Raw genomic sequence first — 24,104 nt, forward strand, 5'->3', positions numbered from 1 at the left:
TGGTACTAAGCACAGCCTCTCCAGAACGTACATCTTCCCAAACAAATTCTGTCCCCATTAAACAGTCACTCCCCACTCCTTCCCCAGCCTCCGGCACCCACCATCCTTCTGTCTCCTGGAGTCTGACTACGCCAGGGATCTCAAGTAAGTGGAATGTACTGCTTCTGTCCCTTTATGATTGGCCTCTTTCCCTCAGCCTTGTGTCCTCAAGGTTCATCCATGCTGCAGCAGGTGTCAGAATGCCTTTTGTCTTTTGTTTTTTGCCCTTTTTTAGGGCCGCACCCACGGCACATGGAAATTCCCAGGCTAGGGGTCTAATCGGAGCTGTTGCTGCCAGCCTACACCACGGCCACAGCAACACAGAATCCAAGCCGAGTCTGCAACCTACACCACAGCTCACAGCAACACCAGATCCTTAACCCACTGAGCGAGGCCAGGGATCGAACGGATTTGTTGCCACTGCGCCACGACGGGAACTCCTCCAAAATGTCCTTTCTAAGGCTGGATGACATCCCGTCGTACGGATGGGCCGCATTTTGCTGACCCATTCATTGGTCCATGGACAGTGGTGGTGCATCCACGTTTTAAAGCTATTGCGAAGGATGCTGCTATAAACACACATGTACCGGTATCTCAAGACCTTGCTTCCAGGAGTGGCCGCTGTGGTGCAGGGGGACCGATGGCATCTCTGGAGCCCTGGGACGCGGGTTCAATCCCTGGCCTGGTGGAGGGTTAAGCAGCTAGTTGTGTTGCCACAGTTGTGGCATAGATCTCAACTGCAGCTCGGATCTGATCCCAGGCCAGGAACTCCATATGCCTCAGGGTGGCCAAAAAGGAAAAAAGACCCTGCTTTCGGCTCTTTGGGGTGATCTGTGTACCCAGGAGCGGAACTGCTGGGTCGCGTGCCACTCTGTATTTTAATTTCTTGGGGAACCTCCATACGGTCTTCCAGAGGCTGCACTATCTCTCGTTCCTGCCAGACGTGGACAGGCTTCCAGTTTGATGCATTTTTTTCTATCTGAAATCTGGGTCCAAAGTCTTGTTTAGTAGGTAGCATTTGCTGTGGTTTGGGTATCCCCAAAAGCTGTGTCCTGGAGCCTGTCAAAACGGAGGTAGTGAGGGACCACCCGGCGGAGAACCAGGCTGCTCTGGATGCCCTCGGCCCCATGCTCCTTGCAGCCGCCCCACCCCAAGGCCTTATGGTCAGAATCAGCTGCCGCGGAGCCTGGGGAGACAGGCAGCTCTGCCCCCTCCCCCAGGCCCGGGCGCCAGGTCCGGCAAACGTCGTGCCCTGTGACGGTCCCCGCGTCCTGGCCACACCTGCGAGGTTGAGTCCACCAGGGACAGGAAGAGCAGCAGGCTCGTGCTGGGCAGCTGGTTCCTCTCCGCGCCCACCAGGTGGCGCCCGCGGCACGTCCTGCCCTCCCGTGCCGCCAGACTCGGCGCGGGTCCTAGGGCGGGGCACCTGGGTAACGCCTTCCCCCCCGCAGGTTGCTTTTTCGCACCTTCTCAGGTCCCAGGGCCTGGCGGTGGCCCTGTCTCGACCTTGGCCAGCTCTGGGCCCTTCAGGGTCCCGGTCCTTCCCCGTGACCAGGATCTGCTGGATGGACAGGGCTGGTGCGCAGGTGGCCGTGCAGTCTGGGTGGCCTTCTCGGGGCGTGGGGCTGGGGCGAAGCCACCGAGTCCTGCCAGAGCTGCGTGGGGGACACCTATCCTCGTAGGCTGCCCTCGGGACCGCGAGGCAGGAGGGACAGGGCGCTCCACACCAGTGGGCCGGCCACCTAACTAAACAAGCCACGGAGTTGAAAAGCAAGTTTTATTGAGGAATTTGGAGGGAAAGTCTCATAATAGTAAAAATACTAAAGTTGAATATAAAAAACCGCCGTGGTGCAGCGTAGCGTCTGGCCGGAGGGCGGAGCGATGGCCCCTGCAAAGGGCGTGGGGCGGGGCCGCGGCGACAGCGGGAGGGTGAAGCTTCTATGAGGACAATTGCTAACCAGGGGAGCCATCGGATGGGATGGTCCCAACGGGCAGGGGCAGAGGGGGGCTTCCTTCTGAGATGAAGCCCCCAGGACGCGCGTGAACAGAGCAGGATCTCGCCCGGCCCAGCCCCACGCAGGGGCCGCCCGCCTCCAGCCCCGGCCAGGCCCCGGCCGGCGCTCCTGGCCCGGCTTGCTTCCGGGCCGAGTCGGTGCGGCCGGGAGCGCGGGCGAGGCCCACCCGGCCCGAGAGCGCGCGGCGCGTGGCCGCGCCTGGAGAACCGGATGAATAAATTAGGAAAAACTGCAGGGCGTTTTCCTCCCGGCCCGGCTGGAGGCTGGGGAGGCGGCCCGGGGCCGGGCGGGCAGCCCCCGCCACAGCCGCCACAGCGCGAGCCGCGCATCCCTGGTGGGAGGAGCAGCCCGGTGCGGCCCAAACGCGTCCAGAAACAAAACCCATTAAATACAGGAGGTCCGAGCGCGGCTTCCCGCCTCCCTTCGAAGCCGTCGTCCGGAGAGCGCGCCCGGCTGGCCGCCTCAGGCCGTGCCGCTGGCCGAGTAGGAGAACTGGGGGAAGTGAGGCCTCCGCTCGCTGTCCACGCCCTCCATGCTGTCGTCTGCGGGCACGCGCGGGGCGGCTCAGAGCCCGGGCACCAGCGAGACCCCAGCGCCCGGCAGGCTCGCCTCCTCGCCCCGCGAGGCCCTCCTGCCGCGGCCGCCACCCCCCAAAGGCAGCCTTCCCGAGGGCCGCTGGACGGCCGGCCTCCCGCCGAGGGCAGCGCCGAGGGATGGTGCGCGCGCGCGCCCGGGGGAGCGGAGGGGAAGGCGCGGCCCTCACCTTGGTCGGGCGGCGTGATGGTGATCATCTGCGCCGTGAACTCCTCGTCGAAATACCTGGTGTCCGTCTCGGACGTGACCTGAGGCTTGAACGGTGGGCTGAGCTGCGGAAAGGGGGGCTGGGTTACAGACCCGGACCCGCCCGGACCACGGCCCCCAGGGAGCTGTGCCCCTGGCTTGGGAAATGACTCCTGTCTCCCAGGGGACGGTGTCCAGGCAGCCGTCCCCACCCACAGGCAGAGTTCTGGAAGGAGACCTGCACAGGAGGGGACCCACCTAGGGCCTAGGTGGGTGCCCCTCAACCAAGAGCCCGCAAGCAGTGTCACGGCGCCCCTGCAGGTGATAGGAGGCAGTGCAGCCCAGCTCCGAGGACCCCACCCCCGGGGCAGAAGGGGCCCTGGCCACTTTTCTTTATCCAGCGCTCCTATTTTCCTTTCCGGGTGTCTCAGAAACCGCCGGCAGGCCCAGGCTGCAGAGGCTAATGCCAGACAAGGGGAGGGCAGGGTTCGGGGGCCCACTGCCACCCGGGAGGGGGCCCCGGAGCAGCCGGCCACTGCCCCCTGCCCAGGGCCTGTGCCAACCGCACCAGGTGCCCTGGGGAGGGAGGGGGATGCGATGCCCAAGCCCCGCCCAGGAGATGTGGATGGGGCCCCGCCCTCCCCTGCCCGCTTCCCCTCGGGGGGCCTGGTCCTTCAGGGGTCCACCGGAGGGAGTCTGGTGCCTCACTCGCAGCTCCCGGGTAGCAGAGTGGCCCTGAGCGTGGCCACAGGCAGGACTCCCCACGACGCGGAATGAGAGGCCAAGTGTAAGGGGCCAGGCTGGGGGGAGAAGCAAGCGCCCCACCCCACCCCCACCAGGGCCCTGGCCTGGGGGTGGGGCTGCCCTGGGAACTAGCAGGGACCAGCAGGGTGGGCACTGCAGCCCCCAGAGGGCAGGCCCCTGGCCTGGAGCTGAGCAGGGTGGGGCGCCCGTCTCTCAGGGGCTAGAGGCCCAGCCGGCTGCGTGTGGCCTGCAGGCGAGGGAGACTGGAAATGGGGGCGAGGTGTGCTTGTGACAGGACGTCAACGAGCCCGGGGACATCCCCCTCCTGCCCCCAGCCTGCTGGGCCAGGGCCTGGGGCTCCCGAGTCCCTCAGAGGCAACGGGCAGAGGCACATGTTTAGGAAGCAGCTGCCTCGCTCCTCAGGGGCCTCCTCACGTGTGGGTGAGCAGGTGTGAGCCTGTGTGTGTGCAGGTGTAGGGTGTGTGAGACCAGGTGTGCCAGCAGGGGTGGGGGTGGGAGCAGGTGTGTGAGTGGATGTGCGTGTAAGCGTGTGTGTGCAGGTGTGCCACCGTGTGGGGGTGGGGGTGAGAGCCTGAGTAAGGGTGTGGCTGGGGGGGGGCCGGCCCACAGGCCCCCACGCACCTTCTTCTCATACACGTCCTGCCACACGATGCTGGCGAAGAAACGGTGCTGCATGATCTCCTTGGCATCCTCAGAGCCCCCGCCGAGCCTGGGGGAGACGAGGCCATGGTGACGGGGGCTGCCTCCTGCCCGGCCCAGAGCTCGGCCCTTCCCCCACGAGGTCTCGGGCAGCGGGGGACAGGCAGCCTCCCTGGGGGCCCCGGGGCTGAGCCCGCGGCTGGAGGGGGCGCCCACCGCTGCTTGGGGTCCTTCTTGAGCAGCCCTGAGAGCAGGGACTTGGCCTCGGGGCTGAGCGTGCGCGGGAAGCGGATCTCCTCCATGAGGATGAGCTCGAAGAGCTTCTCGTGGTCCTGGTTGTAGAAGGGCAGGCGGCCGCACATCATCTCGTACATGACCACGCCCAGTCCCCACCAGTCCACCGCCCGGCCGTAGTCGTTGTCCTCCAGCACCTGGGGACATGGGCGCGGGCTCGTGGGGCGCTCAGGCCGCAGGGACGGGGCGGGGGGGGGCGGGGGGCCCGGAGACACGCGGACGCACCTCGGGGGCCAGGTACTCGGGCGTCCCACAGAAGGTCTTCATGGTGGCGCCGTCCTTGATGCCCTCCTTGCAGAGCCCGAAGTCAGTGATCTTGATGTGCCCGTCCTTGTCCAGCATGAGGTTCTCCAGCTGCGCGAGGCGGCCTCGGAGTCAGCCCGTTCCGCGAACCCGGCCCTGGGTCCCCTGGCACGCGAGTGGCGGCCTGGGGGCGGGGTCAGCAAGGCCCCGCCCCGCCCCCCGCGGTCCCGGCACCGCGGCGGCGGCAGCGGCCTGGGGGGAGGAGTGTCGGGCCGGCCCCGCCCCCGGCCCCGCCCACCTTGAGGTCCCGATACACCACGTTCTTCTCGGAGTGCAGGTAGTCCAAGGCCGACACGATCTCGGCGCCGTAGAAGCGGGCCCGATCCTCGGGGAACACCCGCTCCCGGGACAGGTGGAAGAAGAGCTGCGGACGGACCGGAACTCAGGGGGGAGCGGGGCGGGCGGCCACCGCAGCGGGCATCGCGCGCTGGGGCCAGGCCCTACCTCGCCGCCGTTGGCGTACTCCATGACGAAGCACAGGCGGTCGTGGGTCTGGAAGGAGTACTTCAAGGCCTGCAGGGGAAGCAGCGCTGGAACGCGGCCCAGAGCCGCGCGGGGACGCCGGCTGCCCCACGTGGGCCGGCCGGGATCTCGGCAGCTCTCCTGTCCCCTGCAGGGCAGGCCCGGCCGCCTGGCACCTCAAGCCCAAACAAAGGCCCCCGCTGAGCGAGCGCCTCCCTGGCAGAACGCGGCTGCGAGCGGCCGGCCGGCCGCAGACCTCGGGCCTCGGGCCCCGGGCCCCTCCCCGGAGCTCGGCCCCCACACCCCCGGGACCCAGCGCGGTTTCTGCAGGACAGGGTGGCGCGCGGCTGGCGCGTGGACCCACCGAGGGGCGGAGGGCGTGACAAAGCCTGGCCTCCTCCTCACCCTCCTCCAGCCAGACGGGGGCAAAGGGCGGCATGAAGCAAAGGAGACAAAGCCACAGTAATGAGCGGGTCTGGCCGGCTCTCAAAAACGCCTGCCGTTTCTCAGGAGAGAACATCCTTTGAGAGGCGAAATCGCCAGAAGCAGGACCGCTTCTCTGCTCTGCCGCTGCTCTGGATCAGGCCCTGCCCCGGCGCGAGGACATGGTGCCGAGCAGAGGGGACAGGCCCGCGGTGGTCCCAGGGACACGTCGTCCACCGCCCGAGTCCTGACCACCCTCTCCCCGGCTTCCAGGAGCAGACAATTCCAGCTCCTTCCCTGTTGCCCCCAAGGCTGTGGGTTTTCCATGCACCCCCTGGGGCTGAGTTCCCCCAGGGCAGGGGAAGCCCGGGAAGGCCCTGAGGAAGGGTGGGCCTGGGGCTGTGGCCTCCCAGGGTCCCGGCGGGGAGGCGGAGGGAGGGCCAGACCCGCTGCCCACCAGCACAGCCCCCCCCCCCGGCCCGGCACCGGGCACGTCCGCCCGCGCCTCCAGGAGGCCGGCTGAGGTCTGACGGGCTGGCGTGAGGGACGGCCGGACCCCAGCACCGCGCGGGCGCCCTGGGCCGGGGGACTCACCGTCAGGAACGGGTGCCGAGAGTTCTGGAGGACGCGGTTCTCCGTGAGCGTGTGGGCGACCTCGTCCTGGGAGACAGGGCCCCGTGAGCCGCCCGGCCCCCCGGCCCCGCCCGCCCGCCCGCCCCCGGCCCCGGGCCGCCCCCCACCTTGGCCACGATGACCTCCTTCTTCAGGATCTTCATGGCGTAGTAGCGGCCCGTGGCCTTCTCCTTCACCAGGATCACCTTCCCGAAGGTGCCTTTGCCCAGCAGCTTCAGGTACTCGAACTCGTTCATGGTCTGCGGGCGGCAGGCCGGCGCCGGGGTCAGGGGGCGGCAGGGGGCTGCTGGCCGCCCGAGAGCGGTGAGGGGGACAGAGGCCTCGGGGCTGAACACAGCCGGGGGGCTCAGGATGTCCACGGGGTCCAGGGGGCGGCGGGAGCGGTGGCGCCCGGGCCTCCTGGAATCCAGCGTCTCTTCCTCGCTTCCCTCTTTTTAAATTTTACTGGCCTCACCTGTGGCACGTGGCCGTTCCTGACCCGAGCCACTGCGGTGACAACGCCTGATCCTTAACCCCCTGTGCCGCCAGGAAACCCCTCTCCCTCGCTTCTGACCCGGCGCTCTGGGCGGTCGGAACCCGAGGGCCAAGGTTCTCCTGGGCCATCTGTGGGGACCTGTGACCACGGAGCCCTGGGAGCAGGGGCGGGGCCTCACCACGCGGTGTTTGGGCTTAGCCAGGGACACCTCCATCTCCTCGGCCCCGGAGTTCTCGCTGGGCGAGCCCGACCGGAAGTCCATCATCTCTTCCTCCTGCCGCTTGAGCCCGTCGGCCACCGTCTGGATGGCGGTCGTCCACTCCTCCCTGCAGGGCGGTCGGTGAGGCCCCAGCCCCACCCGGCCCGGGCCTCCCCGCCTCGGGAGCCCCAGCCCAGAGCCCCCACGGAGACCCAGGGACACGGCCCGCTGACCCCGCTGACGACGGGGGCTGCGAGGGGCCGGGAGCAGTGGGGAGGGCGCGCCTACCGCTCCTCCGGCGTCTCCACGTGGAACGTTCGCTCGATGACGGTCGTCCACTGCAGGCAGCGGATGATGAAGGTGTTGGGCCGCGGCCGCTCCGTCTTCATCAGCTGGCATTCTGGTGGAGGCAGCGGCCATGTCCATCCGCACCCCCCCCCCCCGCCCCCCGCAGCTGGGACCCTGCTCGGAGCTCAGAGGCGCCCGGTGGCGGGGGGGGGGCTCTGGGGCACCTTCCTTCAGTCTCCCAACAACTCCCCGCCCCCTCCGCCGGCCAGGCCACCGCCCTCAGCCCCCCGGAAGGCGAGGCGTTTGGGGCCCTGGGGAGGGGCCCGCAGGGCGGAGGCACCCGCGTGGACAGGAGCTGGCCCCCGTTCTCCCCGGCACACGAGGACAGCGGCCCGGCCGCCCCCCTTCAGGCGCGAGGCCAGTCCCACGCGGAGGCTGGAGGCGACTCACCCTCGAAGAGGCCGCCTGTCCTCCCTGGAGGCCGCCGGGGCTGTCTCCCCCCACCACTCTGAGGCCCACACCCCGGAGGCACACGCGGCTTAACAGGAGCCGTACTAACAGGAGCGCGGGCACACCTGCAGCCCGGGACCTGGGGGCGCCCCAGGCCTGGAGAGGGGCCGATGCTGGCCCAGCCCGCGCGAGGCGGAGGGGGCCGTGGGGCCCGCGCAGGGGCCTGACATTCCAGCGTCCAGGCCCTGGCAACCGTGAGGGGCCCCAGGCAGGCTCCGCCGAGAGCTCAAGGGAGCGAGGAATGGTCTGCCAGGCCTGGGGGCCGGGAGGGGGGCTGGCGCCCAGCCTTGTGGGCAGGGGACGGAGGAAGCTTTGTGGCCAGCTTTCTGAGTTCCCCTCCCCAACGTGCTCAGCCCACTGGAGCCCACCAGCCGCTCCCAGGACAAGGTGCCTGACACCCACCCCACCCCAGCCCAGGGCCGACTACTCCTCCCCACCAGGAAGAGCCCCTGGTGTAGAGGCCCCACACAGACGCCTCCCCCTCCCGCCAGCTCTGCTCCTGGTTCAAGGCCCCAGCCCCGCCCAGCGCCGAGGAAGCCCCTCTGGCTGGTGCCCCCACCCATGACCCCTGAGAGTCCCCACTCCCCGGCATTTCAGCCTGGGAATCGCTCCCAAGGGGCCTCGTTTGCCCAGTAAGGCAGCACCCCACATAGCCAAACTTCCTTCCTGGGGGGCTCCCATGGGCCCTGAGGCGGCTGGGGCAGGTGTCTGCCTCCGTGACCTCCCCTCACCCAGTCCCTACTCTACCCGCCGCTTTGCTGAGACTTAAGGCGCCGGGTGGGGGCGGGGGAGGGAGCGCTCAGGGCCCAGAGGAATGGGGCCTTGGTAAAGCACCCCCAAAAGGAGCCCCCCAGGCTGGGGCCTCGGAGGGCAGGGCCTCTGCTCCTCCCATTAGGCGCCCTGGAGTGGGGTATGCTGGCTGTGCCCCTGCGCCAGGACGGGCTCCCGTACCAGGACGGCCCCACCTCTGGGGGCCCGGAGGCTGGGAGTCCGTCGGCTTGGGGACAGGCCCCTCTGAAACCCTGGACCAGAACATAGTGGGATGGGGGAGCTGGAGGACCCCGGGCTCCCAGGGCACGTGGCCCAGAGGGCAGAGCCAGCCGCCGGATGGGGACACCTGAGGAGGCGCCTGGGGCAGAGCCAAGGCAGTGCTCTGCCCTTCCGACCACACCCAGAGGCACCCTCTCTGGGCTCACAGCCTGGGCCAGCCCCGGGCAGCGCCCCCCTGTGGGGCTCCAGGCCTGGGTCCCCCCTGCGGGCACAGGACAAGGCCGCAGCAGCCCTGGGTCAGCTCGGCAGGTCTGAGACGCCCGGCCCCGGCTGTGCACGGAGCCCACGCGCCACCACGGGGGTGGGGGGCCGGGGCGTCTGAGACCCTGCGCCGGGGAGTGGGAAGCCGGCCGCCCCCCCCCCCCCCCCCCCGTCCTGCAGCCCCAGGGCCCCAGGGCCGTCGCAGGCAGAGCCCCGCCAGCTCTGCCGCGGCCGGGGGCCGCGGGCCCCGGCCCTGGGCGGCTCGGGGCCCCCACTCACGCGCCACGGAGAAGTTGTTGAGGGGCGACTCGCGCTGCTCCAGGTCCTGCGGCCGCTCCTTGTAGCCGATGAAGGTGCCGTCGTTCTTGAGGAGGAAGTACCGCGGCCGCCACGTCTTGATGTACTCGCCTGCGACACGCGCGCGCCGTGAGGGCCTGTGCCGCCCGCCGCGCCCCGCGCCCCGCCCAGCGCGCCCCAACTCGACGCCCAGACCCTGACGCCTACCAGGGCGAGCAGAGGGGAGGCAGGAGGCAGGGCTCGGCGTGGCAGAGCGCCCACCTCGGATGGGAAGCCTGCCCCCACCTGTGCTGGAAAGGGGGCCTGGGGTCACCTAGACATGGAGGCCAGCCCAGTCCAGAGGGCCTTCCTGGAGGAGGCGGCGCCAAGCCAGCAGGTCTCCAGCAACAGGGAAGGCACCAGCGACAGCCACTCCCAGGGGGTTCAGAGCCGAGAGCTCCCCCCACCACCCTGGCTCCCGCAAGGTGGCGGCTGCAACAGTTATGCCCACCAGAATTGCCCCCCCCCTCAAGCCCGGGCGAGAGGACGGAGCCTGGCATCCAGTGGGAGGGGGCGGGCCGCACACTCAGAGTGGGACTCATGGGCTTGCCCGGCAGACACAAGCCACCTGCAGCCCGTCCCCAGGGTGGGCGCCTGGGAACAACGCCACGCACTGTCCAGGGGTCAGAGCAGTCGTGGGCATCCCGCGGAAGCCAGAGCCAGGCTGGGACCTGCCGTCCTGGACCCTGCATCCCGCCCGTGGGTCACCCAGGTCCTCAGCAAAGTTCCCCCCAGTTCTGCAGCATCAGCGGTGAACAGGCGCTCGCGCTTCAGAACCAAGCAGATGTCCTGTGATGTTCCAGCGACTGCCATTTTTCATACTGACACCCAGGAAAAATGTTTCATTTACATTTTGCCAAGCAAGGAGTTTGAACAACAACACTGAACTTCCCAAGTAGGCAGCCGCCTCCGCAGAGGGTCACCGGGCAGCAGCCGGGAAAGCGGACGGGGTCCCTGAGCCCTGGATGCAGGCACCCGGAGGCCCGTCCCAGACCCCTGGCTGCCCCCGGCCCCGCCTGCTCCTGCTCCCACCCGCTGCCCAGCCCCTGCTCTGCATGGGTGCCCCGGAGACAGACAGAGGCTCCAGCCACTGCAGCTGTCCCTGCCCAGGGGGCCCAGGCAGGGGTCACCACCAGGCCTGGACACCACCTACACAGAGGACCCAGGGCCAGCCAGTGACCCGCCCCTACCTCCAGCACATAGAGTGCTGCCTCCACCCAGCTCTGCTGAGCCTCCAAGCCTGTGGGGACACGGGCTGGAAAGGCGGTGGTACAGCCACCTTCAGCTCCTGCCCTGGGCCTGGCACCCCCCCCCCAGCCACAGGGCCCATCCAGCCTCCCAACCCCCCTCCCCGCTGGCGCAGGGGGCTGGCGAGCAGAGCTGGCTCCAGGGCTGTGCGGCCCACCGCCCGCGCCCTCCCAGGCCCCCACTGCTCGCTCCCACCCGCCTGTGCGCCAGTCTGGAGCTGTCGGCCCCTGATGGAGTGCCTCCCATCCCGCCAGCTGCTGCTCCCCGGGACGCTAACTGCGCAGGGAGAGGGATGAGCGCCTCACCCGTGCAGCCCCCGAATCCATCTCGACTCGCCAACTGCTTGCCAGCCCCCACCATGCCCAGCGCGGCTCCCCCCCCCGGCGCTGCCCCAGCGCAGGCAGCCAGCACAAGTGTGCCCACAGAGGCCTCTGCGCTCGGGCGGCCTGGGCAGGACCCCCACACCACACCGGGCCTCGGAAGCCACTGTCGGTGACAACCTGGGATGGGGACCTGCCCCCACCAGCCACGTGGCCCTGCACCTGCTGTCTACCGGCTTTCGCCCCCCAAGTGGACCCCCCAGGGTAGGGAAGGTTCTGGAACCAACACTGCTGAGCCGGGGAGGGGGGGCCGGTCAGGAGGATGGGCTGCTGGGTCGCTGCCAGCCCCCAGCCCCAGGGCAAGAAAGGGGGCCAGGGCCAGCCCTGCACTGCCCCCCATTCCACGCCACGTGGTCGAGCCCAGGAGCCAGGCACACAGACCCTGGAGGAGCAGGCGGACCCTGGGTGAGGGGCCGGGGAGGCCAGGGCCGAGGCTCTGAGACACACAGACCCTTTTCTTCAGCCTCGGACACTCCTGCCTGCAGACGTCCAGCCAGGCGGTCACTTGGGGGCCGCCAGCTGCGACCTGGGCCGTGGCCTGCATGTGAATGAGCTCAGCCCAGACAGAACGCCTGGTGGGCAGCCGGCCCAGACAGACAGGGCCCTGGGGGGTGGGGCTGGGGGTGACACAGCATGGGGCGAGGGACGAGGCAGGACAGAAACACACAGCCCATGCTGGCAGTGGGGGCTGCGGGCACAGATATGGCAGGTGACAGGGAGGGAAGCCTGTCTGCCTCTCAGGCTGCCACTCCCAAAACAGGGGTCCCCTGGTCCCTGGGGCGAGATGCCCACCCACAAGCAGGGTGATGTCCCAGCAGCCACCACCACTCCAGGAGTCAGCAGTACTGGCCGGCACCCGTCTCCCTGGGGCCTCCACTCCCGCCCCAGCTCAGCAGCCCCGGGCTCCAGAAGGACCAGCACAGCCTGCAGACTCTTGACCAGGGCCCTGGAGCCCCACGGGGCCTCGGTACAGCCTTCGGCACGGCTGGTTCAGCTCCCCTGCACCCAGGTCAGGCCCACCCAGTGGAGAGAACCCTGTGCCTGCGGCTGGGATAGGCATGGAGGAGGGCACTGGGAGGCACTGGTGGCCTGGTGCCCATCTCCAAAGCCCCCCCCCCGAAGGTCTGTCCTGGGCTCTGGCAGGCAGCTCAGCCACCCCCCACCCCCTGCAGTGCCCTCAGAAGCCCAACCCTGGCCTGGGGTTGGGGGAGGAGCCGAGCTGCCCCAGGCCCTCAGCACCAGACCCACCCCTGAGGCCTCGTCCTGCCCCAGCACTAGCAGAGGGGACCCTGCCAGGGGAGCTGGGGGGGTTTCCCGCACCTTGTTCACCAGGAGGGCCCTCCCACCGTCCCAGCTCAGCCCCAGAAAGGGGCCGCAGGACCCTCACGGAAGATTCCTCGCCAGCATCACTGGCCTCGCACAGCCCAGATCACCCCAACAGGCCCACAGCCAGGCCTGGGGACGGGATGGGCGCAGCCGAGGACCTGCCCGCTCCACACTCCCAAGCACGCGTCCCAGGCCAGGTTGTGGGTCAGCACACCCCGGGCAGGAGCCTGGGAAACCAGGACTCCAACTGGGGGGGGCGGGGGGGGGCACAGCCTGCGGGCTCCCCACAGCCCAGGCCTGACACACGCGCGTTGCTCCCCCACCAGGTGTCTCGCGCCCCATGAGCACGGGCCACCAGCTGCCACGCCCTGAGCTGCGTGACCATTCTAAGTCCCCGGCTCTTGGGGAAACTGCTGGATAAACACTTTGCCGCAGCGGTGGTGGCGGTGGCAGGCGGTGGCTGGCAGGGCGCCAGGCGGCACCGAGCTGTTTCTCCACAGTAAAGCGAGCCCCAGCAGGCCCGGGGAGCGGGCGCCAGCTGACAGCGGCCACCGCGGGTCCCCCGCCGCCGACACATCCATCGCTCGCCGACAGCTGCCGGAGCGCCACCTCTTCCAGCACAGCAAGCAGGCACCCCGCTGCCGGCCTCATCCGCTGCCACCGGCCGGGTCATCCTCACGTTCCCCCCCCGCTGGCAGGACACTGGGCTGCAGACAGCCCAGCGCCCGCGCTCCAGCTAGGCCAGCGAAAGCCCTGGAGCCTGAGGACCACTGCGGGGCCGGGAGGGGCTGGTGTTCCGTCCCTGGGGTGCAGCCCTGCCGAGGGCAGCACTCCCAGTGCTCGTGGGGGCCAGGCGGCCAGTTTAGACAAGAGCAGAGAAGGGGTGTCCGCTCCGGCCCAGCGAGGAGGTGACATGGAGGCCAGGTGCTCCCTCAACGTAGCCCCTGAGCCCGGGGGGCCATCCCCAGGCTGCCTGGGTCATTAGCTCCCTGGGGAAACTGAGGCCCAAGCCAGCGCCAACCAGAGGCCCAGGTCCTGCCGCCCAGGCCGGGCTCCCTCCTTGACCCACGCAGAGAGCTCTTCGCATGTCCTTGGTTCTGCCGTCCAGCCGGCAGGGCCCCGAGGCCTCAGCCCCACGCGACAGACGTGGGAGGAAAGGGGGTGGGCGGGTGGGGGAGGGACGCAGTCAGGGACAGGGCGCACCCCCTCCGCCACCGTGGACTTACAGCCCCAGGGGCCCCTCCTGCTGCCCCGGGGCCGTGCCTCTCACCAACCACCGCCCGCCAACCCCACCTGGCTACGTCTCCAAAAACCCTGCCTCCTCCTTGGGTACCAAACATCACCCGCTGCCCAGGCCAGAAAAAGGGGCCACCCTGAGCCCAGCCTGCCATGGCCAAACCCATCAGGGCTCCACCCCAGGTACCCCTGGGATCTGGCCCCTGGCCTGCCCACACTGCCCTCTCCCCTCAGGGCACCTGGCCTGACGGCTGCAGGGCTCAAAGAGCTGGGTCTCAAAGACCTGTGCCGGGTCCCGGGACAGCCACACCTCTGCCTGCACAGGCATCTGGGGGCTGACACTTTGGGGTGGGGAGCTGGGAGGCGGAGCAGGCAGCCCCCAGATCTGTCAGTCTACCAGCTGCGCCCATCTACCAGCCCCCTGGGTCACAGGCCTCAGGTCCGCAGTCCTGGCCTGGGCCCTCAGGCAGCCCTGTGAAGCCGTGGGTTTCCAGAACGCCTCCCTGGGGACACACTCTCACTCCTGGGCCAAGAGCCACCCAACCAAACCCAGAAAGGCCTCGGGGTCCTGAGCAGGCAGAGGCGGAGACAGAGCGGGCGGACGGCGGCGCACAGACGGGCTGTGGTAGCTCCCGCAGGGTGGCTTGGGGCGGGGGGCAAGAGGGATGGCCGAGCCCTCCCCGTGGGCAGGGGCCCTGCCCAGACCCCTTCCCTGCAAACACCCAGAGGAGGCAGAGGCAAGACCTCGGCGTCCAAGTGACCCCCAGCCTCCCTAAGCGAGGCCCGGGTTGGGGTGCAAGGGGCTCCGGGCACCGACACCCAGGAAGAAGCACAACCCGCACAGGAAGGGGCCAGCCCAGAGGCGCAGAGGAAGGCCTCCCAGCCCAACACCTGCTCTTCCCTGACCGGAGTGACATCTGCGGCGGGACAGCCGGGAGGACAGCGGGGCCTGGTGGGGACAGGGCCCCCTCCCTCGGCCCCCTCCTCTGTGACCCGGGGGCAGGCTGCATCCTCCCCGCTCCAGGCGTCACCTTGCTCCCGCGCCACAGCCCCCAGCACTGGCTGTGAGGCCCCCACGGCCCGAGGGGGACGCCAGCGCCTCAGCAGCAGGGCCCAGGGTGGGCTCCCGCCCCTGCTGGGAGAAGCACTGAGACCTCTGGGCAGGCCCGACCACCCTGGAGATGGTCGGGGCAGGGGGCAGGGATCGGTGACCCCAAACCCAGTGCCCCAGCCTAAAGCCCCCAGGGTCAGCAGAGGCGCCACCAAAGAACCGCCACCATCGATCCTGCTGTTTCTGACACACAAGCCTGTCCCTTCTGAAGGTTCAAGAGGAAGCAGGGCGTGGCTAAGCGGGGCGCACGCAGCTCCACCCCAGCCCGGAGCCAGGGCCCTCTGCCAACCCGCCAGGGGCCAGGTCCGGGCTGGGGGGCCTCCTCCTGGGGCTGCGGGGCCAGGCTCGGCGAGGGGGCGGGAGCAGTGGGCATCCACCCTCTGTGGGCACAGAGGCAGCCGCCGGCTCCTGCGCGGGAGGCCCGCGGGGAGGGCACTGGCCGCGAGCCTGGCCGGGTGTGCCCGGGGAGAGGGGACGCCAGCCACAGCCGAGCCAGCCCCCCCGCCCCGCCCTCCCGTGGCACTTCTAGGAACTGGCCTGACGCAACCCAGCCCAGGCCTCTCCCTAGGGCTGGCGCAGGGTAGGGGTCCGGGCCCAGGGCTCCGGACTGGGCCTGGCATCCCAGCCCATCCCGCCCAGACCTGGGTTCCCCTCCTGGGCGTGCACACCATGCCACCTGGGGCAGCTGGGGTGTCCGCAGAAGCCAGCCCGGGACCCCAGCGGCGTCCCAGCCCCCTCCCCTGCCCGGCAGGGCCAGGAAGGAGGCAGGAGCACTGCCCACTCGGGGCCCATCAGGCAGGAGCCCAGGGACACCAAGCGGGGCGGGCAGTGACCCCTCACCCCCCAGCCAAGGACGCCTGAGCTTCCTCTTTTGTTGTTTGTTTTGAAGAGAAAACTCAACGCGCTCACAAAACAGGAAACTCGGCCCCACACCGGCTGGCTGGCCACGACCACGGCCACAGCCTGGTGCCGCCGGGGTCCCAAAGAAAGCACCCCAGCCCCAGGAGCAGGGGCCCAGCACCGTGCCCACCCTCAGCCCGGCTGCCGGCTCGGATCTGCCCCAGGCCAGTGCTGGGCCCTCGCAGAGGGTACTGCTTGTGGATGAGGGACTGCCCGGACTGGAGCTACAGTCACTGCAGCATGACCTGGGCGGCACCTAGGGAGCCCCTCACCCGGCCCGGGGCACAGGGCAAGGGGAGCAGACCCTGCCCCACGCTCCCGCGAGCCCCTCGCCCTGGCAGAGCCCCCGCAGCGGCACCGTGCGCCCAGGCGGGCTGAACAGGTCCCTGCAGGCCTCGGCCCGCTGGCCACTCAGCAGAGCCACCGTCGCCTCGAAAGGGGAGCCAGGCTGCGCCCCCACAGCCCCCGCCCCATGTGAGCCCAGGGCCGGGACCGTGGGTTTCGTGTCAGCAAATGGAAGTGGCGTCTGGGCAGCTCAGAGCCGCCTGAGGGCAGGGAAGCCGCTGCGGCCACAGCAGGAAGCAGGATCCGGCCAGGGCTGAGCGGGGCAGGAAGAGGAGCCACCACGGCCAGGAAGCCCACTCCCCACCAGGGTGCCTGGCACCAGCGCAGCAGGGGTGGTGAGGGCCTGGAGCCGGCGAGGGTCCAGGCCAGAAAGGGGCTCAGGCAGGGGGCACAGCAAGGCCCAAGACACGCCAGGGACCAGCCCCCCCCGGCCCCGTGCCTGGGGTGGAGCTCGGGTGGTGAGCAGGCCCGCGCCTCCCCTGTGCACACATGCCCGCGGGCCTTGCAGGTGGCCGGTCCAGGCCGGGTCCAGGGGCAGGAGCCCCGCTCCCCTCCACCTGCCCGCTGGCTCCTTGGCAGGCCCAGGCCGGCACCCCCTCCGCTTCCCAGGCCCGGCTCGTCCTGTGAGCCCGCAACCCCTTCTTTTAGCCCATGGCCAGCATCTGGCTGCCCCCTTCCCTTCTCCCAACCCACCTGGTCTAGGCGGCCCATCCACGGGTGGGGTCACCCAGGAGGACAGCCAGACACGGGCTCTAGGTTTGGGACCCCGCAGGGCTGGGCTGCCGCCGAGACAGTGCACAGACCACGGGCACCAGGCCAAGTAGGCAGGGAGGCCCGGGCCTTGGGGAACGTCCCGAAGCAGCTGCGCACACCGGCCCGCGGCCTGGCACAGCACACGCAGTCTGAAGACACAGCAGGAGGCTGCAGCCGAGTCCAGCCAGACCTGCATCCTGAAGGAGGGTTGGTTTTTTTTAACTATCAGCCTTCAAAAATCAGGAGAGCACACAAAAGACCGAATCTTTGAAAATGCGCATTTCTGAGCCACACGGAGCCCACCAGCCCCCAGCACCTGCGGCTGAGCTGAGCTGAGCTGCCCAGCACTCGCAGTGGCCGCCATAGCCTGGGGTGTCTGCCCGTCAGCTGCCTGGGATACCCCACTTTGCTCAGGAAGTCGGCCTGCCTCTGGGGACACCCACTCATAGCTTGAGGGCCACCTGTCACACAGGCGGGGTCCCTGCAGGCCCCTCCCAGCCCAGTCCTCTCCCACCCCCCCCAACTTTCTGAGCCTTCAGCAGCCTGACTCCACCCAGGCCTGACTCCACCCTCCTGGGACCGGCTCCCTGGCCAGACACCAGGGGACAGAGGCCCGAGGGCTTGCCTGGTGCTGCAGGTCAGGCAGGGCTGGGACTCGAGCTGCAGCGCTGGCCACCCAGCCCGGCTCTCCTCGGCCCCCCTGGCAGTCAGGACACCGGGGAAGTAGCCGGGGCACTCCTCAGAGATGGAGCCCCTGCCCGGAGGGGCAGGAGAAGGACGGACTGCAGCCACCCCTCAACCGCCAAGTCTGTGCCCACGGGGCCCCTTGAGGGCAGGCCCTGGGCTGGACGCAGGACAGACGCGACAGAAGGCAGACCAGTTCCTTGTACCCTGTCACCTGCGTGGCGGGAGCCGCACTGGCAGTGGCGGCGGGGGATCAGGGGGTCTGTGAGGAGCTGGAGGACAGGCACAGTCCCCCACCCTCACTCACAATCAGACCCTGGCGGGGGGCGGGGGGGTCCAGCCTCTCACCTGTGCTACAGGTGGCGCCGTCTGCCCCCCCAGCCCAGGGCTCCCCCACTGCTCCCAGAGCTGCCCCCAAAGGAGGCTTTAGTTCCTTCGAGGGGGAGGGCACAGCGGGGGTGGGGGCGCCACAGGGAAACACGGAGACGTCCTCAAACTACCCCCTCTCCTGCACCGCCACCTGCCCGCGGGGGACCAAGGCCAGGACGTAGCCGAACACCCCCCCCCCCGACCCAGGCCCAAAAACGCTAGTTCCTCACCCATCATGGGAAACAGCCCCACCTCCCACCTCCAGCCCCAGTCAGAGTCATCCTTGGTTCCCACAACATCTCACCCAAACCCACCCATTTCCCGCCCCCACCACGTGACCTCTGCCCCTGGCCCAGTCACCTACGTCTAGCACACGGGGAGAGCCCACATCTGGAGGAAGAACCGACTGGGAAAAGACGGCTTTTTCTTTTGGAGGGACAGGAGAGGACAAGACACACGGGGGTCCTGGGTTCACTGGCAACAGGGAGTGGAGGGGCAGGGGCGCCCTGGAGGGCAGGCAGGGCAGCCAGCGCAAGAGGGACAGGGCAAGGGCACCTGCGCCAGGCACGTCCCCCACGGCCTGGCACCCACCACACCACACGCCGCCGAGGGTGGCACGTGGTCTGGGGGAGGAAGAGCAGGAGGTGTGGGGCTAGGACCCCCCGTCCTGGCCTGTGGCGGGGAATGGCTGCGGGCCGGGGGCTACTGAGGTTGCGGGTGCCCCACCTGAGGGCCCCACACCCTCTACTGCCCCCGCCTTTCTCCATGGCACTCCCGGCATACAGGCGGGGAAACCAAGGCCCGGGGGGTCAGCAGACTCACCCCTGGAGAAGGTCATGGTGACAGGGTGGCCGAATCAGGGTAAAATCCAGCTCCCTAGATGCCCCACTGTGCCCAACACCCCACGCCCCAGCCCTGCAGAAGGCATCCACTCTGAGTGGCACCGTAAAATTCACCCAGGCATCAGGGGGCCCTCCTGCCTGAGCCTGGCTGGCCAGGGGCTGCCCCAGTAACTGGACCCTGGCAGCCTTGATGCCCAGGCAGCTCCTAGGGCAGTTCTTAATCTAACAGTCAGTCAACAAACAATTGCCAAGGATTAAGAGGTACCGGTCCCAGGTGTGTTCTTGTGCCGCCACAAGGCACAGAGGGAACGACGGGGACCAGGCTCGGGGAGGGGATCTCTGCCCCCAAGGAGGTAAGGCAGACAGAGCAGGACCCGATGGAGCGGGCTCCGGGCACAAGAAGCAGCATTCCTGGGGATCGAGGAAGGGGCAAACCCTGGGGGAGGGGACCAAGAAGGCGGCGCAGGAAGCCTTGGGGGAAGCCAGGCAAGGGGCTCGCCGCGGACCACAGGCCCCTGCGGCCTCCTCGCCTATCTCAAGGCCCAGTGCACTGTTCTCCCTGCAGCTGCCAAAGTGAGCTGTAAAAACACACAGCTGACCACATCCTTGATCCCCTGCTTCGAACGCTCCGCAGCTGCCCGACGTCTCATCTCCATCGCTCCTTTCCTCTCCAGCCTGCTCTGCCAGGAAGCTCCTATGCGTCCCTCAAAACCCAGTCTTGTGACACCCACCTGTGCCACGTCTCCCTGTCTGCTCCACCTGTATCTGAGGATCCGCCTCCCAGCCGCCGGCGGCATCCCGAGGTGAGGAGAGAGGGACACGCTCACCGGAGGATGTGCGTGACAAGCGGCGGGGCTGGTGGCGAGGTCGTGTGGGATCCCAGAGCTTTAGGAGGGAACAGGTCTCGGGGAAGAGGAAGTTGGGGGCAGGTGGTGACAGGCCGATCCCCGCCCTGGAGCACAAGGCGCCTTGCCCAGGGCACCTGGATGTGACGCCTGTCCAACCCCCACTGCCAGGCCCTAAAAACAGAGGGCAGTGGGGCAGGGCTGGAAGGAGAGGGCCGAGGGCCAAGCGCCCGTCCCCCTCCCTAGGCACCGGGCCCTGGGAGAGGGGAGAGGGGAGGCTGGGCGGGCGCCAGGCTCCGCCAGCTCAGCAGCTCCAGCAGAAACACACTCCAAGCTGGGCCCCTGGGTGGCTCGGGGCCCCTACCCCGCACAGCCAGGCCCGAGGCAGGCCAACAGCCCTGCCCTGCCCTCAGGAGCCCTCAGGCAGTGCCCCTGGCTGCCAGCAGCCAGGCCTTGGAATGGCCCCAGCACCTCACTGCCTTCCAGGAAAGCTCTCCCTGCCCTCGGCCCCAGCCAGGCGGCCACACCACCGGCCGCCCGCGAGGCTGCACGCCGGGCTCGCGGCGCCCCATCCCCCGCCCCAGAGGTCCCGTGAGGCCGTGCCCTCCAGGTCGTGGGGACGCCGGGCCTGGAAACCCACCCAGACCAGATCAGGAGCCAGGGGAGGACCCACCCAGCCACGGCCCTGGCCCAGGCCGCACCTGCCACCCGAGGGGCCGCAGGCCGGCTCAGGACCCCGGCCCGGCTGGCCCCGAGGACACTGACCTCGTTTGTGCAGCCAGCCCTCCTTCACGACGGCCACGTCGTTCATGGCGCCCAGCTCCTGCGGGCTGGCACGGCCCGGCCCCCGCTCACACGCTGCTCTCAGCAGGGTCCTCCGAGCCCAGCTGCCGCCAACGGCCTCTGAAAGAAGCGAAGGGATGTGTGACGCTGTGTTGGGCTCAGGGACACGCCTCAGACCCCGAGGTGAGCCCAGGAGGCCCGGGGAGCTGGTCTCTCAGCCTGGCTGCCCGTTCCCACGCCACCTGTCCCCTCAGCCTTCAGAGCCACAGCCTGATGCAGTCACTCACGCTGCTCCCTGGGCCCAGGGTCCCAGCCCCCTGCCACCACCCCTCCCAGACCCCCCAGGCCCTCAGAGCTCAGTGCCCGCCCCCCCAACCCCATTCCCACCTCCCCGACCTTTGTGCTGGTCACCCGCCCACCCCCCAGAGCCCCTTCTGGCAGATCCCAGCCTCCCTGACCTTCAGCCCCAGCAGAGGCCGCCTCTTCCAGGGAGCCCCTCTGACTTCTTGGGCCCACACCACCCGGCCCCCTCGCCCCGGGGAGGGTGCCTGGTTCTCCCTGTCCATGGTGCTCCCGCCCGGAACAGGAGAGGCGTTCAGACATGAGGAGGGCAAGGCCAGGAGTGCAGGCGGCTGGTGCAAATGACAGCCCAGAGCCCTCCAGGGTGACAAGGATCCCCCACACCCATCCCAGAGAAACCCCAGGCCCCTCCTAAACCACAGCGCCCCTGCCGGTCTGAATCCGGTTCATTGATTCAGCCGGCATGTACCAAGCATCTCTGGTTTTGCCAGGCGCAGCACTGGGCGCTGGAGACAAAGAGAGGTTCAGAGGCGTCCTGTCTGCAAGGAGCGCCCGGTCCAGGGTGGTTACAGACCCATAATTACAGCATTCAGGAGGCAACACACTGGGAGGGGGCGCCCACCCCACAGAGGCCCACCGGCAGCCTACTCCTGAGCAGACACTTTGGCCATTGATCCTGCACGGCCCACCCCCTTGCTTCCCCACTGGAGGAACTCCTAGGCATCCCTCAAAACCTAGTTCCGCATCACCAGTTCTGGGCATCCTGGGAAGCCCTCTGCTACCCTCCAGATGGGCACTCCTGAGGGCAGGCCAGCAAAGACTCCCCTCTGGGACCCCCAGGCCGGGCAGAGAGTCCTTGGCACCTCGGGAACGGATCCCACCTTCCGTTCTTCCTACAGCCACCTAGACACTCTCCTGCGGCCCCTTCCCGGCCTCCTGAGGCATGGGCTGGGCACCCAAAAAAGGCCGCTCTGCACTGACTCTTCTGGGCTAAATTTGGACAAACAGCAAAACCCCACCTACTCTGCCCAAGGAGGAAAGTGCCTGAGACACATAGTAGGCCCACAGGCCAGGACGCCATGCAAGGCCAGAGGCAATACCACCAGAGACAGGGCTCTGAGCCCCGGGGCAGGCCCAGGGGGATCTGGTGACAGGACACTAGAGTGGGCGTGGCCTGGAGGCAGAGGCCTGCAGGAAGACCCCTCTGGAGGGCCCCCCACCCCCACTCGGGCCTGCCCCTGACAGAGTCAGACAGCTGTCCAGAGCCCCGCGTGTAAAAATACATCTGCAGAGAAAGGGACACACCAAGCTGGCGCCCTGGCTGCCTCTGGGCGCAGGGTGGGCCACGCTGAGGGGACCTCTGCTTCCTGCTCCTTCCGGACGGTGAGTGCCTTCAGCACAGAGCCGTGTCACTACCTCAAAATAATAAACCACTAAGTAATCTGTGCTCCGAAAGGGTCCCCTCCAGCTGCCCCCAAAACCTTGGGTTATGACGAGCTGGTTGTTCGGCAGGGAGGTGGGGAAGCGAGCCCCCACCAAGGCGCCCGGCCCTCCACTGCGGGGTTCGGGGTTCGCAGCCGTCGCGGGCAGGGGGAGGCTGGACAAGGCTGGACGGCCAGGAGTGAAGGCCAGGCCCCAGAGCACAGGCCCAGCGCCCCAACTCTGTCCACCACGGCAACACCCGGGAACCAAGGCCAACCTCCAAGTTCACCGGCTGCCCCGGGGTCCCTCCATCTGGGGCTCAGGCTCCAGCTGTGCTCCAGGCCCCAGCCCCCCCCCACCCCCCACCCCGGGGCCGGGTGGGCAGCACTTCCAGAACCCACCCAGGTCAGCCACCAGTTTCGGGGCCCAGGAGGGCTGTCGCCCTTTGTGGGCCGGCCTGGGCGCCCGGCCACCAGGTACAACTTTCCGGCTGGGGCAAGAGGAGGGCTCCCTCCAAACGCCCAGCCCCAACCCCGAACCGGGGCCGGGGCAGCCTTTTCCTCCGGCTCCCGGGCACCTCCTGGGCGCCGCGGCCGCGCCCCTCCACCCGGCCCGGGCCTCGCCCGGCCGAGCCGCTTCCCCAAGGTCATGAGGGAGGCCGGGGCCGGCGGCCCGCACCCCCGGCGCCGTCCCGGCCCGCGCCCTCCCCGCCCAGGCCGCGCTCGGCCACTTCCTGCTCCCGCTCCTCCGCTCGGGCCGCGCGCGGCCCGCGCCCCGGCCCTGCCGGCCGCGAACAAAGCGGCCGGGGCGCGAGGAGGAAATCCGGGCCCCGGCGGGCGGCGGGCGGCGCGCGGCGGGCGGGGACTCACCGGGCGCCGCGTCCGGCGGGAGCGCGGGCCTAGCCGGGCCGCGGCCTCCGGCGCCCGCCTCTCCGCATCCCAGCGGGCCGGCCGGCCGCGGCCGGGCTGGAGGCCGCGGCGGGCGCTGCTCGGGCGGGCCTCGCGCGCCGCCGGACCCGGGGCTCGTGCGCGGCCGCCGGCTGGCTCCTCGGGGCTGCGCTGGCTGCGCTGGCTGCGCTGGGCCGGCCGCCCGCCCGCCCGCCGCGCTCCGTCCCGCCGGCCCGCCCTCTCCCCGCCCCGCGCCCGCCCCGCCCGGCCGCCCGCCCACATCCGCCTCCGCCGCCCGGGGCGCCCCCGCCGCGGGCCGGGCGGCGAGGGCGCGGCGGCGGGAGCGCGCGGCGGGCGGCCCTCGGGGCCCGGCCCGCGAGCGGAGCCCGGCCGCCGCCGCCCCGCCGCGCCGCCGGGGCCTGTCCGCGGGCCACGTCCTCTCTGGCCTCGGTTTCCCACTTGGTCCCGGGAGCTCGCCCTCCTCGGCCCAGTTCTGCCCCGACCCGGTCCGAATCCCCCCGCTTCTGCCTGCGGTGTTGGGCGTGGGGGGTGTCGGTCGGTCTGACTTTTAGAACGTGCCCCTAGGAACTGGTTCCAGCTGGGGAACTGGGGGCTCCAGGGGCCAAGATGGTCCTGAAAAACCCAATCCGCAGGACGTCGCCAGGCGCAGGTCGGGGCGGGGGGGGGGGGGGGGGGGGGGGCGTGCATGGAGCAGGCTGGCAGGGAGGGAAGGCTGGACGTGGGCATCCGTCGGGGTGCTGAGGGCCTCCTGTGGGCCAGGCCCTGGTCCCTGCCGGGGACCTTCCAGGAGCTCCCCTCCCTCAGAAGGAAGGTCCTGACACCCAGCAGCCACAAAAGCGGATGGGCAGAGGAGCACAGGGACCGCGTCCACCGGCCACCAGCTTCATCCAGCACACCCAGTGGGGGGTGACCACCCTGAGTCGGGGACAGACACCCAGAGGCCAGGATCCTCCCTAGCGCTGATCAGACCCGGGACACTTGCAGTCCACCGGGGGGGGGGGGGGGGGACGACACCACTAAGGGGTCAGCAGGATGCTGCAGACCCTCCCAGCCCTGACCCCTCCCTGGGCACCGGTGCTCCGCCTGAGCGGCAGGTCTCTCCAACAGCAGCCCCTTCCCGCAAGCCAGAGGCCTCCGGGTGGATGGGCGTCGTCTGGGAGCTGCCTTTCTGGGGCTGGTGTGTACTGGGGGGGTATTTTTGTTCCTCATCCAGGATCAGAGGTCAGCCTGGGAGTACAGA

At 69.4% G+C, this 24,104-nt stretch overlaps 1 protein-coding gene across 5 annotated transcripts; it reads right to left on the bottom strand.

Annotated features, from left to right (window-relative positions):
- Window positions 1–1,802: 1,802 nt before the first annotated feature.
- AKT1 (AKT serine/threonine kinase 1) lies at window positions 1,803–23,127 on the bottom strand. 5 transcript variants are annotated; one of them, XM_021081500.2, is made up of 14 exons: window positions 22,826–23,060; window positions 20,217–20,354; window positions 9,356–9,484; window positions 7,316–7,427; window positions 7,007–7,154; window positions 6,461–6,592; window positions 6,315–6,380; window positions 5,280–5,348; window positions 5,074–5,199; window positions 4,758–4,886; window positions 4,455–4,669; window positions 4,221–4,308; window positions 2,818–2,920; window positions 1,803–2,596 (listed from the first exon to the last, which is right to left on the bottom strand). In XM_021081500.2, exons 2-14 carry the CDS (start codon window positions 20,260–20,262, stop codon window positions 2,517–2,519), a joined length of 1,443 nt encoding a protein of 480 aa, XP_020937159.1. In that variant the 5' UTR covers window positions 20,263–20,354; window positions 22,826–23,060; the 3' UTR covers window positions 1,803–2,516.
- Window positions 23,128–24,104: the final 977 nt, after the last annotated feature.

The sequence above is a fragment of the Sus scrofa genome, chromosome 7 (assembly GCF_054392235.1).
Source record: "Sus scrofa isolate SSC_HxYL_T2T_F1_AM1 chromosome 7, Sscrofa_HxYL_maternal_Yorkshire_Landrace_v2.0, whole genome shotgun sequence".
Lineage (NCBI taxonomy): Eukaryota > Metazoa > Chordata > Mammalia > Artiodactyla > Suidae > Sus > Sus scrofa.